The sequence below is a fragment of the Pristiophorus japonicus genome, chromosome 9 (assembly GCF_044704955.1).
Source record: "Pristiophorus japonicus isolate sPriJap1 chromosome 9, sPriJap1.hap1, whole genome shotgun sequence".
Classification (NCBI taxonomy): Eukaryota; Metazoa; Chordata; class Chondrichthyes; family Pristiophoridae; genus Pristiophorus; species Pristiophorus japonicus.
Genome location: NC_091985.1, coordinates 210355712 through 210368702, shown reverse-complemented (window position 1 = coordinate 210368702; position 12991 = coordinate 210355712). Strand labels below are relative to the sequence as shown.

Here is a 12991-nt window from a genome sequence, read left to right as displayed (position 1 = left end):
TTTAACCCTCGCTTGCCTGTTGTACTCTCTGTAATCTTGCAGCTCAGGGCCGTTCGGTATTACTCTCAGTGACCGAATGTTTCACTCTGATTAAATTAAACTGGGACAGTTTCTGTCAGATATTAACTCCTGCACAGTTCCAGCAAACACTCCTACTCTGCCGTCCCTCCGATGTTTCTGCAGGATTGCTTTGTGAGGACAGGCTCACGAAGAGAAAAAAAACCTGCACGGAATGATCACAAATTGAGCATCTCAAAGGGGCAAGGCCCCCAGCTTTAAACATTCTCTGTCCTTGCCCCCCAGGCCCAGTTCCTTTGCTCAGATTCTGATAAAAGTAAATCGAGAAAAGTGCACTTTGCTTTTTGAAGGCTGAATTATTGCAGAGCTGCGCATGCGCGATTAAGCCCCGAACCTTGAGTCGATTTCCAGTGAGCAGAAGAGCGCATGCGCCTTCCCCTCCCCCAGCCCAGCCTGTGCGCGCCATTTAGTCAGTGAACGGAAGAAGATGGTTTAAACAGCCAGGAATGGACACACCGCGGTCTCGGGGTAAGGCAGCGAGCAGCAGCCTCCTTACAGCAGCACATCGCTTTGGGAGCGTGTCCGCAGATGGGCTCAGAGATCGGCACTGAGTCCGGGGGAAGTTCAGGGGGAGTCGGGGTCTGTGTGTAACAGGTGGAGTGGAGCAAGAACTGGTCTCAGTGCGTGGAGTGAGTGGGGGAAGGGAGAGGCCATTCTCGGGCTGTGTGTGAACAGTGTGTGTCCCGGGTAAGGGAGACAGAATGGGAAGGATCTGCTGTTGACAATCATTGCTACTTTCTCCCTGTAAACCAGTAGTGAACGTTCCTGCTTTAGTTCCAGTCTCACTGTGTTTGTTGTCATTGGACAACGAGCGGTGGAAGCAGAGCCGGACAGTGAGGATTTATACAAGGAGCATCTATTGCAGGCACCGGGTGAGAAATGTGAAGGACACGTTTTAAACAGCGGCTCTTTGTTTCTGGTTGAACGGTTAGTGTCCTGGGAGAGGGGAGTAGCAATCTGAGCTGTGTAAAAGTCCGTGCTCCATCCTGAAGCAGGGGTTGGGTTGTGTCTGGATGTCAGTAAATTGCTGTAAATCTGCCCAACACGCTTGGTGTGCAGAAGCTCAGTACTGCAGTACTGCAGTGGAGTCAGACTCTGACACTGTTTGTATCGCTGGCTTCCCTTTGTGAATGTTCATAATGAATATTAATTGAACGATTACATTCATCACTTTAGTCTTTTCTACCTCTCCTGTTCTTGAATGATCAGAGGTACCTTATCCTCCTACAGGCAAGGAATTGAAGGAACCGGAACAAATGTGAAGTTTCCTCCACCTGAGACATAAGGAACAGTGCAACCAGCTCCTTCTCACACACAGTAGGTATGGTACCTATCACACTGTGCGGGTACACAGACAGGTTATCCGAATTAAACATGTTTGTGGTGCTGAATGGCTGCCTCCTATTCCTGTGTAACAGGCCCGAGGGGGCTGATAACCGTCTCCTGTTCCTAATTTAACAGACTGGAGATACTGAGTGGCCTTCTCGTGTTCCTAATGTTATAAACACGAGGGGCTTATTGGCCTCCTCCTGTTCATATGTACCACCTCTAGGGGCAGAATGACCTCCTCCTGTACCTATGTATCAGGCTAGAATGGGATGAATGGCCTCATTTAGTTCTGATGTAACAGGTTCCAGGGGCTGAATAGCCTCCTCCAGTTCCTATGTAACAAGCTTGAGGGGCTGAATGGCCTCCTCCTGTTCCCATGAAACAATCCCATGGGGATGATTGCCTTTGTCCTATTCCTAATGTAACAGACCCAAGGGGCAGAATTGCATCATCCTATTGCTTTTTAAATCCAGTTGCTGTATAGCCCTCTCCAGTTCCTAATATAATCGGCTCGAGGAGCTGAATGGCCCTCTCCAGTTCCTAATGTAATAGGCTCAAGGAGCTGAATGGCCCTCTCCAGTTCCTAATGTAATAGGCTCGAGGAGCTGAATGGCCCTCTCCAGTTCCTAATGTAATAGGCTCGAGCAACTGAATGACCCGCTCCAGTTCCTAATGTAATAGGCTCGAGGAGCTGAATGACCCTCTCCAGTTCCTAATGTAATAGGCTTGAGGAGCTGAATGGCTTTCTCCAGTTCCTAATATAATAAGCTCGAAGAGCTGAATGGCCTCCTCCTGCTCCTATATAACATGCAGGAGGGGCTGAATGGCCTCCTCCAATTCCTCTGTAACAGGCTTGAGGGGATGAATGGTCACCTCCTGTTCCTGGTTAACAGTTCCGAGGGGTGGAATTGGCCTACTCCTATTCCTATGTAACAGACCCGAGGGACTGAGTGGTCTTCTCCTGTTCCTAATGTAAGAAGCTCGAGGGGATGAAAAACGTCCTGCTGTTCCCATGTCACAGAATCAAAGGCTGAGTGGTTTGCTTGTGTTTCTAATGTTAGAGAGGCTGAATGGACTCTTCTTCTTCCCACATAACAGAATGGAAGGGCTGAATGGCATCCTCCTGATCCAATGTAACAGGCTCAAGGGGAAGAATGGCCTCTAGCTGTTCCTGTCTAACAACATTCGGTGCTGAACAGCCACCTCCTGTTCCTGTGTAATAAGTTAGATGGGATGAGTGGCCTCTTCCAGTTCCAATATAACATGTGCGACTGGCTTATTGTCCTCTTCCAGTTCCTATAACATTGTCGGTGGGCTGAATGGCCTCCTCCAGTTCCTACATAACATGCTTGAGAGTCTGAATGGCCTTCTCCTGTTCCGATGTGAAAGGCTCCAGAGGATGGATGGCCTCCCTATTCCTGTGTAACAGTATCCAGTCGATGCATCGCCTCCACCAATTCCTTTATAGCAAGGCTGAGGTGCTGAATGCCCACCTCCTGTTACTTATGTAACAGGCTCGAGGGACTGAATGGCCTCCTCTTGTTCCTTATGTAACAGGCTCGAAGGGACTGAATGGCCTCCTCCTGTTCCTTATGTAACAGGCTCGAAGGTATGATTTGCCTCCAGGTTCCATGTGCTGAAAGGCCTCCAAGTTCACAGATCCAGGGACTGTTCTTCCCCATTGTTTTGGAAATAGAATCGGGCAGTAAACAGGAGCTCACTGCTTCTTGCCCACCAGCTCTCTGATTGGGCTCCTTGTGCTGATTATGTTTTCTCATCTCGCTCAAATGTTGCTTTCTTTTCATCACCTCTAGAGTTATTAGCCAAGTTTGTATCGAGCACATCGTGATCTCACCAGTAACAGCACTTTCCTGATGGTTATCCACGAGGCTGCTTCTGACATTTTCTTCTGCGTAAATGTTAGCCACCGTAAGTAACTGAAAAGCTTCATTTCTACAGCAACAACAAACACTTGCATTTATGACAGATACAGAGTGAATCCCACACTCACTCACTGTACCACAGACACATATGGTTTATATTATGTACTAATAGCTCGTCTCTACTCAAAATATTTCTGAATCGCATTCATCCAATATAATGAGAGAAAAAAAATCACAGATATAGGATAAAACACACTCTCGCATACCAGAAGCTGACAGATACAGAATAAAACCAACGCACACATACCAGAAACTGACAGATACAGAATAAATCCCACTCAGATACTAGAAAATGACAGGTTCAGAATAAAACCCACACTCACATACCAGAAACTGACAGGTACAGAGTAAAACCCACATTCACATCACAGAAACTGACCGGTACAGTATGAAACCCACATCCACGTATCTGAACAATAATATGCAAGTAAAACCCACATCCGCCTATTAGAAACTGACAGGGAAACACTCACACCAGAGACTGACGGAACAAATAGAACAGGTTAGTCACTCTTACTCCAGTGTCAGGCTCACACAATTGTTTATTCAGTAATTCGGATGATAACTAACATGCTCTCAATGTGGTCCATTTAATGGGCCCAAGTTTCCACACGATAAAAAACGGGGGCCCCTCCGAGCTGGGCGCCCGTTTTTCGCGCCTAAAACGGTGCCTAAAAAAAAATCGCGATTCTGGAGCGTTCTGCAGCTCTTTGTCTGCCTGGCGCGGTGCCCAGGGGGGCGGAGCCTACACTCGCGCCGATTTTGTAAGTGGGAGGGGGCGGGTACTATTTCAATTAGTTTTTTCCCTGCCGGCAACGCTGTGTGTTGGAGCGTTCGCGCACGCGCAGTGTGAAAAAAACATTGGCACTCGGCCATTTTTGTAGTTCTTTGTCGCTGTTTAATTTTGAACATTTTTTTAATAAACGCACATTGCCATCAGCACATCAACATTTGCAGCCTTCTCACTGCCTCCCCCCCCACCCGCGGGAAGAACGGGCGCCGCCTCCTCCCCCCCCACGGGAAGAACGGGCGCCTCCTCGCCCCCTGCGGGAAGAACGGGCGCCTCCTCCCCCCGCCCCCCCGTGGGAAAGAACGGGCGCCTCCTCTTCTTCCCCCCCCCCCCCCCCCCGCGGGAAGAACGGGCGCCTCAGGCTGACTGCAGCATTCTCCGTGCCTTCACACAGGTAGGAAGATGGTTTATTTAATCTTTTCTTTGCTTATAAATGTTTATTCAGGTTGGATTTATTTGTATAATATTTGTAGAAGTATAAATAAGGATTTATTGTAGAATTTAATGACTTCCCTTCCCCCCCCCCCCACACCTCGTTCTGGATGCCTAATTTGTAACCTGCGCCTGATTTTTTAATGTGTAGAACAGATTTTTTCAGTTCTACAAAAATCTTCACTTGCTCCATTCTAACTTAGTTTGGAGTACGTTTTCACTGTGGAAACTTTGAAATCAGGCGTCAGTGGCCGGACATGCCCCCTTTTGAAGAAAAAAATTCTGTTCCAAAGTAGAACTGTTCTACCTGACTAGAACTGCAGAAAAAAAAATGTGGAGAATTGCGATTTCTAAGATAGTCCGTTCTCCACCAGTTGCTCCTAAAAATCAGGTGCAAATCATGTGGAAATTTGGGCCCTATGAGTGATAAAAGCAACTTGTGAAACAATCCCATTTTTCCTAATTTAATTTGTGACAAAAAGATGGTCTGAGCATGCGCTAAATACATGCTGCTCCTCCCCTCCCCACACAGTGTTTAAACCGACGGGAAGGGCCCAGGCGAGCTCCCCTCCTTCAGCTCTGTCAGCGGCTGCCGTTTCCTCTGTGCTCGGCTGATGATCGTTGAACACATCAGGGAGTGCAGATATCCCGGGCCCGAGTAAGGGAGCAAACAGAAGCCTCCTTCCAGCAGCTCATCGCATTGGGACTGTGTCCACAGATGGGCTTTGTGTCGGGGTAAGTTCAGCGGCAGTCGGGGGCTGTTTGTAAGGGGCAGAGTGGAGCAGGAACTAGTTGTGGAACATGGAGTGAGTGGTGGAAGGGGGAGGCCATTCTTGGGCTGAGTGTACAGTGTAAGGTAACAGAGAAAGTAAATCACCTCGCTCTTTCAAATCAGTGCTGCTTTCTTCCCCCAAATTAGTAGTGAATGTTCCTGATTCAGTTCCAATCTCACAGTGTCTGTTCTTGGACAGTGAACAGTGGAAACACAGCCTGACTGAGGAGTGTCGCAAAGTGTATCTATTGCAGGCAGCGGGGGAGGAGTGTGAAAGGAGACATTTCAAAAATGGGTTATTTTGTTTCGATGTGTTGAATTCTCCAGAATCCTGTGGCTGGTGATCGAGAGATACATTGTCGCTTGCTCAGATACATCAGCATCTGGTCACTGTGACATTCTGTTAATGACACAGGCCCTCAACTCGGTTTCAATGGACTGAGAACAATTGTTGTACAGCCCAGGTACCTGTGGTTATATTCCAGGACGCGATTCAGAGTTTTACAGGTAGTCCCATGGGAGGACTGTGCCAATCGGGTGTTCCCATTCATGGACCAGTGCTGGGTTTGGGTTGTGTCTGGATGCTGATAACTTACTATAGAATCGTCCTACACACCTGGTGTGGGGAATCTGAGTGCCGCTGTAGTTCTTGCATCTCTCTGCAAATTTGCTCCCCCATAATGTTGGAAAGTGTGAGATCATGCACTTTGGCAGGAAAAATCAAAGAGCAAGTTATGATTTAAATGGAGAAAGATTGCAAAGTGCTGCAACAGCGGGACCTGGGGGCACTTGTGCATGAAACACAAAAGGTTAATATGTAGGTACAGCAAGTGATCAGGAAAGCCAATGGAATCTTGGCCTTTATTGCAAAGGGGATGGAGTATAAAAGCAGGGAAGCCTTGCTACAGTTGTACAGAGTATTGGTGAGGCCACACCTAGAATACTGCGTGCAGTTTTGGCTTCCATATTTACAAAAGGATATACTTGCTTTGGAGGCAGTTCAGAGAAGGTTCACAAGGTTGATTCTGGAGAAGAGGGGGTTGACTTATGAGGAAAGGTTGAGTAGGTTGGGCCTCTACTCATTGGAGTTCAGAAGAATGAGAGGTGATCTTATCGAAACATATAAAATTATGAGGGAGCTTGACAAGGTGGATGCAGAGAGGATGTTTCCACTGATAGGGGAGACTAGAACTAGAGGGAATAATCTTAGAATAAGGGGCTGCCCATTTAAACCTGAGATGAGGAGAAATTTCTTCTCAGAGGGTTGTGGATCTGTGGAATTCTCTGCCTCAGAGAGCTGTGGAAGCTGGGGCATTGAATAAATTTAAGACAGAAATAGACAGTTTCTTAAATGTTAAGGGGTTATGGAGAACGGGCAGGGAAGTGGACCCGAGTCCTTGATCAGATCAGCCATGTTTGTATTAAATGGCGGAGCAGGTTCGAGGGGCCCTATGGCCTATTCCTGCTCCTATTTCTTCTGTTTTTATAAACCTTAGAATCATAGAAAAATGACGACACAGAATGGGGCTATCTGTCCTATCGTGTCCGTGCTGGTGTACATCATGTCCCATATTTTTCCCTCTAGTTGGTGGCCTTTACAATACATCTATTGTGTAACCTCTATTATTTCTTAACCATAGCCATATAGATTCTGTCCTTGACCCCTCCAGGACATCCTCTCTCTCCAGCATTGTAACATTCTCCTTAACCAATACTGCCACATCACCTCCTATCTGTCCTTCCCTATCTTTCCTGAACTCCTATATCCAGGAATATTTAATACCCAATCCTGCCCTTTTTGAGCCAGGTCTCTGTTATTGCCATGACATCATATTCCCTGCAGCTCACCAGCCTTGTTTACTATGCTTCATGTGTTTACATACATACACCATAAACCCATCTTCGACCATTCTGTGTTCTCTCTTAGTCTGACCCCACCTAATACCTTACTATTTCTTGCTTTGGTGCTATCCGTCTCTCCCAATCCTTTGTGCCCTTTGTTTTTCCTTTATAATTTTACATTCTGGTGTCCATCCTCCTGCCAACTTAGTTTAAACCCTCCCCAATAGCACTACCAAACCTCCCCGCAGGGATATTGGTGCCGGCTCTGTTGAGGTGCAATCCGTCCGGCCTGTACAGGTCCCACCTCCCACATAAACGGTCCTAATGCCCCAGGAATCTGAAGCATCTCTCCAGCCATGCATTCATCGGCTCTATCCTACTATTTCAATACTCGCTCGCGCATGGCACCGGGAGTAATCCGGAGATTACTACTTTTGAGGTCCTGCTTTTTAATCTCTTTCCTAACTCCCTATAATGCCTGCAGGATCTCATCCAGTTTCTACCTCTGTCGTTGGTACCAACTTGGACCACGACCTCTGGCTGTTCACCCTCCCTCCTCACAATGTTCTGCAACCATTCAGTGACATACTTAACCCTAACACCAGGGAGGCAACATACCATCCTGGAGTCACATCTGTGGCCGCAGAAACACCTGTCTGCTACCCTGACTATTGAAGTCCCTACCACTATTGCTTTTCCTATCTTCCTCCTTCCTCCCTCCCCCACTGTACAGCTGAGCCACTCGTGGTGACATGGATTTGGCCCTGGCTATATTCCTCGCCCACACCAGTACTCAGAACGGAATACTGGTTGGAGAGCGAGATGCAGTAGTGTTTTATATAGATTTAGCATCAATTCCTGGCTTTGTTAACCTGTCCTGCCACCTCCAAAGAATTTTGCACAGGCATCCGCAGATCTCTCTCTTCTTCCATCCTGTTAACATTGTACCATTTGGAATGTATTGTCTCTCATTCTTCCCACCAAAATGGACCACCTCAGACTTCTCTATATTGAATTTTATCTGCACTCCTTTTACAGGGTTTTAGAAGAGGAGCATTTACCGACTGTAAACTCAAAACAAACATCACGTCAAGATCTGACAGAGTCACACGATTCATCAGGACCTAATTCAATCGGTCCTCGAATCATCTGGCATATTAGCGAGTTCACACTCATGACAGACCTTTTAAATCTGAGTGTGGGAAGACCTTCAAAATCTACAAGTACCCAAAGAGACACCAGCGCCGAGACACTGGGGGAGCCTATTCACCTGCCTGTGTGAGGGACGGGATTCACTCGATCACCGCTGCGATTAACACCAGTGAATTTGCAGTAGGGAGGGACCGTTAACCCGCTCCATTAGTGGGAAGGGATTAATTGCACCATCCGTGCTGCTGAGACACCAGCATGTCCACTCTGATGAGGGTCGGTTGACCTGCTTCGTGTTTTTGAAGCGATTCACTTATTCTTCCACCCTCCTGAGACACCAGTTTATGCACAGTGATGAGAAACCAATTAAATGGTCTGACTTTGGAACGAGATTTAAAAGTTCCCAGGATCTGAAGGGACATCAGCTGGAGAGAATAGGAGAGATTCTGTTCACCTGCTCCGTGTGCGGGAAGGAGTTCATTCAGTCATCCCACCTGCTGAGGCACCAGTGAGTTCATGGGGGGGACATGCTGGTGAAACATTCTGACTGTGGGAAAAGCTTTAAAAGGTCTCAGGAGCTGAAGCAATTCCAGCTGGAGGGAGCTGGACAGAGACCGTTCACCTGCTCCATGTGTGGGAAGGGATTCAAACAGTCATCCAGCCTGCTGACACACCAGAATGTTCACACTGACGAGAGACCATTTAAATGTTCTGACTGTGTGAAGAGCTTTAAAAGCTTCGGGAACCTGATGACACACCAGCGTGCTCACACTAGGGAGAGGCCATTCACCTGCTCCGTGTGTGAGAAGAGATTCAGTCTCTCCTCCACCCTGCTGACACACCAGCGTGCTCACACTGGGGAGAGGCCGTTCACCTGCTCCGTGTGTGAGAAGAGATTCAGTCTCTCCTCCACCCTGCTGACACACCAGCGTGCTCACACTGGGGAAAGGCCGTTCACCTGCTTTGTGTGTGAGAAGAGATTCACTCGGACATCCCACCTGATGACACACCGGCGAACTCATACTGATAAGAGACCATTTACATGTTCTGACTGTGGGAAGAGCTTTAAAAGCTCTGGGGATCTGAAGGGACACCAGCGAGTTCACACTGATGAGGGGCCGTTCACATGTTCTGTTTGTGGGGAGAGCTTTAAAAGCTCCGGGAATCTGAAAGGACACCAGCTTGTTCACACCGATGAGAGACCTGTTAAATGCTCTGACTGTGGGAAGAGCTTTAAAAGCTTCGGGAATCTGATGGCACACAAGCGTGATCACAGTGGGGACAGACTATTTCACTGCTCCGTGTGTGGGAAGGGATTTACTCGATCCTCGACTCTGCTGACACACCAGCGAGTTCACACTGAGGAGAGGCCGTTCACCTGCTCTGTGTGTGGGAAGAGCTTCACTCAGTCCTCGACTCTGCTGACAGACCAGCGAGTTCACACTGGGGAGAGGCCGTTCATCTGCTCTGTGTGTGGGAAGTGATTCACTCGGCTGACCCACCTGCGGACACACCAGTGAGTTCACACTGGGAACAGGCCAGTGAAACGTTCGGGCATTGGGAAACAAGTTTAAACGGTCCCAGGAGCTGAAGAGACACCAGCTGGAGAGAGCGGGAAAGAGACTGTTCACCTGCTCTGTGTGTGAGAAAGAATTCCCTCGGTCCTTGACTCTGCTGACACACCAGCGAGTTCACACTGTTCTGTAACACAGGGCCCTGCAGAAAGCTGGGCCCACATGAACATGGAACGGATGAATGTTTTATAAATTCTTGTACTGCTGATAATCTTTCAAACTGTTGTGCTGATAATTCCCTTTATTTGACTTTTCATGCTATTACATAGAATATACAGCACAGAAACAGGCCATTCGGCCCAACCAGTCTATACTGGTGTTTATGCTCCATTCGAACCTCTTTTGACCCTACTTTAATTAACCCGATGAAAATAACTTTGTATAGCTTTGTCCCTTGTGTTTATCTGGCTTCCCCTTAAATGCATCTGTGCTATTCACCTCAACGACTCTTTGTGGTAGTGAGTTCCACATTCTAACCACTCTCTGAGTAAAGAAGTTTCTCCTGAGTTTCCTCCTGGATTTATTAGTGACTATCTTATATTTATGGCACCAGAAATATGTTGAGCTTCTGTTAAGCTGAGCAGTATGTCGTTGTGCTTTACTTGTTCTGATGATATTAAATAAATGAAGTTATCGGAGCTGCAAGATAATTGCAGCTTTGGATTAGCAACCAACAGTATAAACAACTTAGCACTGTGTTCCTTCATGGTAATACTTCACGTTAACAAGTTCTGAAACTATTTATAGGGATGAGAAAACAAGAGACGTAAAACACTTCAAATATCTGACCCATGATTACAAACGCAGAGGTTAATTATCGCCACTAATTTTCACTTTAAAAAAAAAAGTATGAGCAGGTCCTCTCATTTTAAAACAAAGTTTAAAAAAAAACAGTTGGAGTGAGTTAAGTATCAAAGCTTTAACTACAGCTAACAAGCTCATTTTTTCTTGTTGAGAAATTAATGGTTTGAGATACACAGGAACAAAGGATGGTTAAAAACATTAGAAAGCAAAATAAATCAGGAAGTAATTGGTGCCACCGAGCTTGGGTTTTTTAAAGCCTGGTTGTAAGAGGAAGCTAATGGTTTGAAGTTGTGGAAAGTAATGAGAGTTAGGTCAGGACACTGTGATAGGAGCATTGATTACAACACAATGATATAACCCAGCTGTGTACAGTCCTCAGTTCAACATAGTCATATCTCCCAGAAACCTTGCTTTTTCCTAGAATATAGGGGGCACAGTTCTGATCCACATTAGTGCCAATATCAAGTAAATAAAAACATTGAGCTACAGATTAGCGTGTTTAAATGTTCAAAGGATTCGATAGGTTAGATATGGAGAAACTATTTTATCATGAAGGGAAATAATCTTAAAATTAGAGCTAGGCCATTTAGGAGGGAAATCAGGAAACACTTTTTCATATAAAAGGCTGTAAAAAAAACTGGAATTATCTCCCCAAAAGGCTGTGAATGCTGGGATAATTGGAGCTTTCAAGACTGAGATCGATAATATTGTTAGTTAATGGTATCCAGGGATATAGAGATAGAGATGGGTCCTGTGGAAGGATCCAGGGATATAGAGATAGAGAGGGGCCCTGTGGAAGGATCCAGGGATATAGAGATAGAGAGGGGTCCTGTGGAAAGATCCAGGGATATAGAGATAGAGAGGGGTCCTGTGGAAAGATCCAGGGATATAGAGATAGAGAGGGGCCCTGTGGGAGGATCCAGGGATATAGAGATAGAGAGGGGTCCTGTGGAAAGATCCAGGGATATAGAGATAGAGAGGGGCCCTGTGGAATGATCCCAGGATATAGAGATAGAGAGGGGCCCTGTGGAAAGATCCCGGGATATAGAGATAGAGAGGGGTCCTGTGGAAAGATCCAGGGATATAGAGATAGAGAGGGGTCCTGTGGAATGATCCAGGGATATAGAGATAGAGAGGGGTCCTGTGGAAAGATCCAGGGATATAGAGATAGAGAGGGGCCCTGTGGAAGGATCCCGGGATATAGAGAGAGAGGGGCCCTGTGGAAAGATCCAGGGATATAGAGATAGAGAGGGGTCCTGTGGAATGATCCAGGAATATAGAGATAGAGAGGGGTCCTGTGGAAAGATCCATGGATATAGAGATAGAGAGGGACCCTGTGGAAAGATTCAGGGATATAGAGATAGAGAGGGGCCCTGTGGAAGGATCCAGGGATATAGAGATAGAGAGGGGCCCTGTGGAAGGATCCAGGGATATAGAGATAGAGAGGGGCCCTGTGGAAGGAGGGAGGAAGGAGGACAGTAGGAGTATGTTTGAGATTGTGTGTATGTATTGGCACATGTGGCAGAGCCTGGTCTCCAGTTGTCTTGGATCCCCTTACCACTGGACCAAGACCTTGCTCCGTCCAGTCCGTGTGGTGGCTGGTGTGCAACGGCCAGCTCACATTAAAATAATTCAGGCACAGGCATTTTAAAATGTTTAAACCGTTTAAAATGAGTTCATTGGTCACCTGGGTGCTCATCTTTGGTCTGGAAGCAAGTCATCATCGACCCCGAGGGACTGCTTATGATGATGATTTTCTGAGGAATGAAACATTACTGAGCCCCATGTTATGGGATGAAGTGCTAGACAAGTAAAGGCCCAGTGTCTGGGTGTGAATCTAATAATAACCTCAGGGACCGTATAGGTGCGATAACCAGACGGGCTTGTGGTTATAGTCTGGTCACAGATGGACAAAACTCCCGGAATTAACAGGAGTTCAGGAGACGGTCAATGGATAGGTCCAAACAATCCCATTCCCTGAATTTAAGTCATTGTCAGTTGGAACAGACTCCAGAAGATCGCCTGTGAAGCCACTGTACTTCTATTCTGCAGACTGAGGGAATTATCACAATCTATGTTCTTGTAAGCTTGATTACCTGATGTCCAAAACCCTTGGACCCTGGATCATTCAAGTCAACCTCAGTGTGTGGAAAGGGATTCACTGGGGTATCTCACCTGCTGACACACCAGAATTTCCACATCATGACTGCAGTGGTTCAATTGCATTATTTCCAGTGCTTTTAAACACATCCAGGACTGAACACATTCAGGCAACTGG

General features: G+C 46.8%; 2 protein-coding genes across 6 annotated transcripts in view; both read left to right on the top strand.

The window, feature by feature from the left end:
• The window catches only part of LOC139273581 (zinc finger protein 436-like), a 201639-nt gene that overhangs the window by 30239 nt on the left and 158409 nt on the right, over positions 1–12991 (top strand). The gene's annotated exons all lie outside the window — the stretch shown is intronic.
• LOC139273576 (zinc finger protein 774-like) lies at positions 465–10595 on the top strand. Of its 5 annotated transcripts, none has more exons than XR_011595213.1 (4): positions 465–546; positions 1309–1399; positions 3222–3336; positions 5105–5233. XR_011595213.1 is itself a non-coding variant. In XM_070890508.1 (4 exons), exon 4 carries the CDS (start codon positions 8863–8865, stop codon positions 9817–9819), a length of 957 nt encoding a protein of 318 aa, XP_070746609.1. In that variant the 5' UTR covers positions 465–546; positions 1309–1395; positions 3222–3336; positions 8225–8862; the 3' UTR covers positions 9820–10595. The 5 variants fall into 5 exon arrangements, 4 of the variants coding, with proteins under 4 accessions (XP_070746609.1, XP_070746608.1, XP_070746610.1 ...); XM_070890508.1 differs by lacking the exon at positions 5105–5233 and adding an exon at positions 8225–10595 and having other exon boundaries at positions 1309–1395; XM_070890507.1 differs by lacking the exon at positions 5105–5233 and adding an exon at positions 8225–10595.

Coding starts and splice junctions, on each gene's coding strand:
- LOC139273576 (XM_070890508.1), top strand. CDS start 8,863: ATGCTGGTGAAACATTCTGACTGTGGGAAAAGCTTTAAAAGGTCTCAG.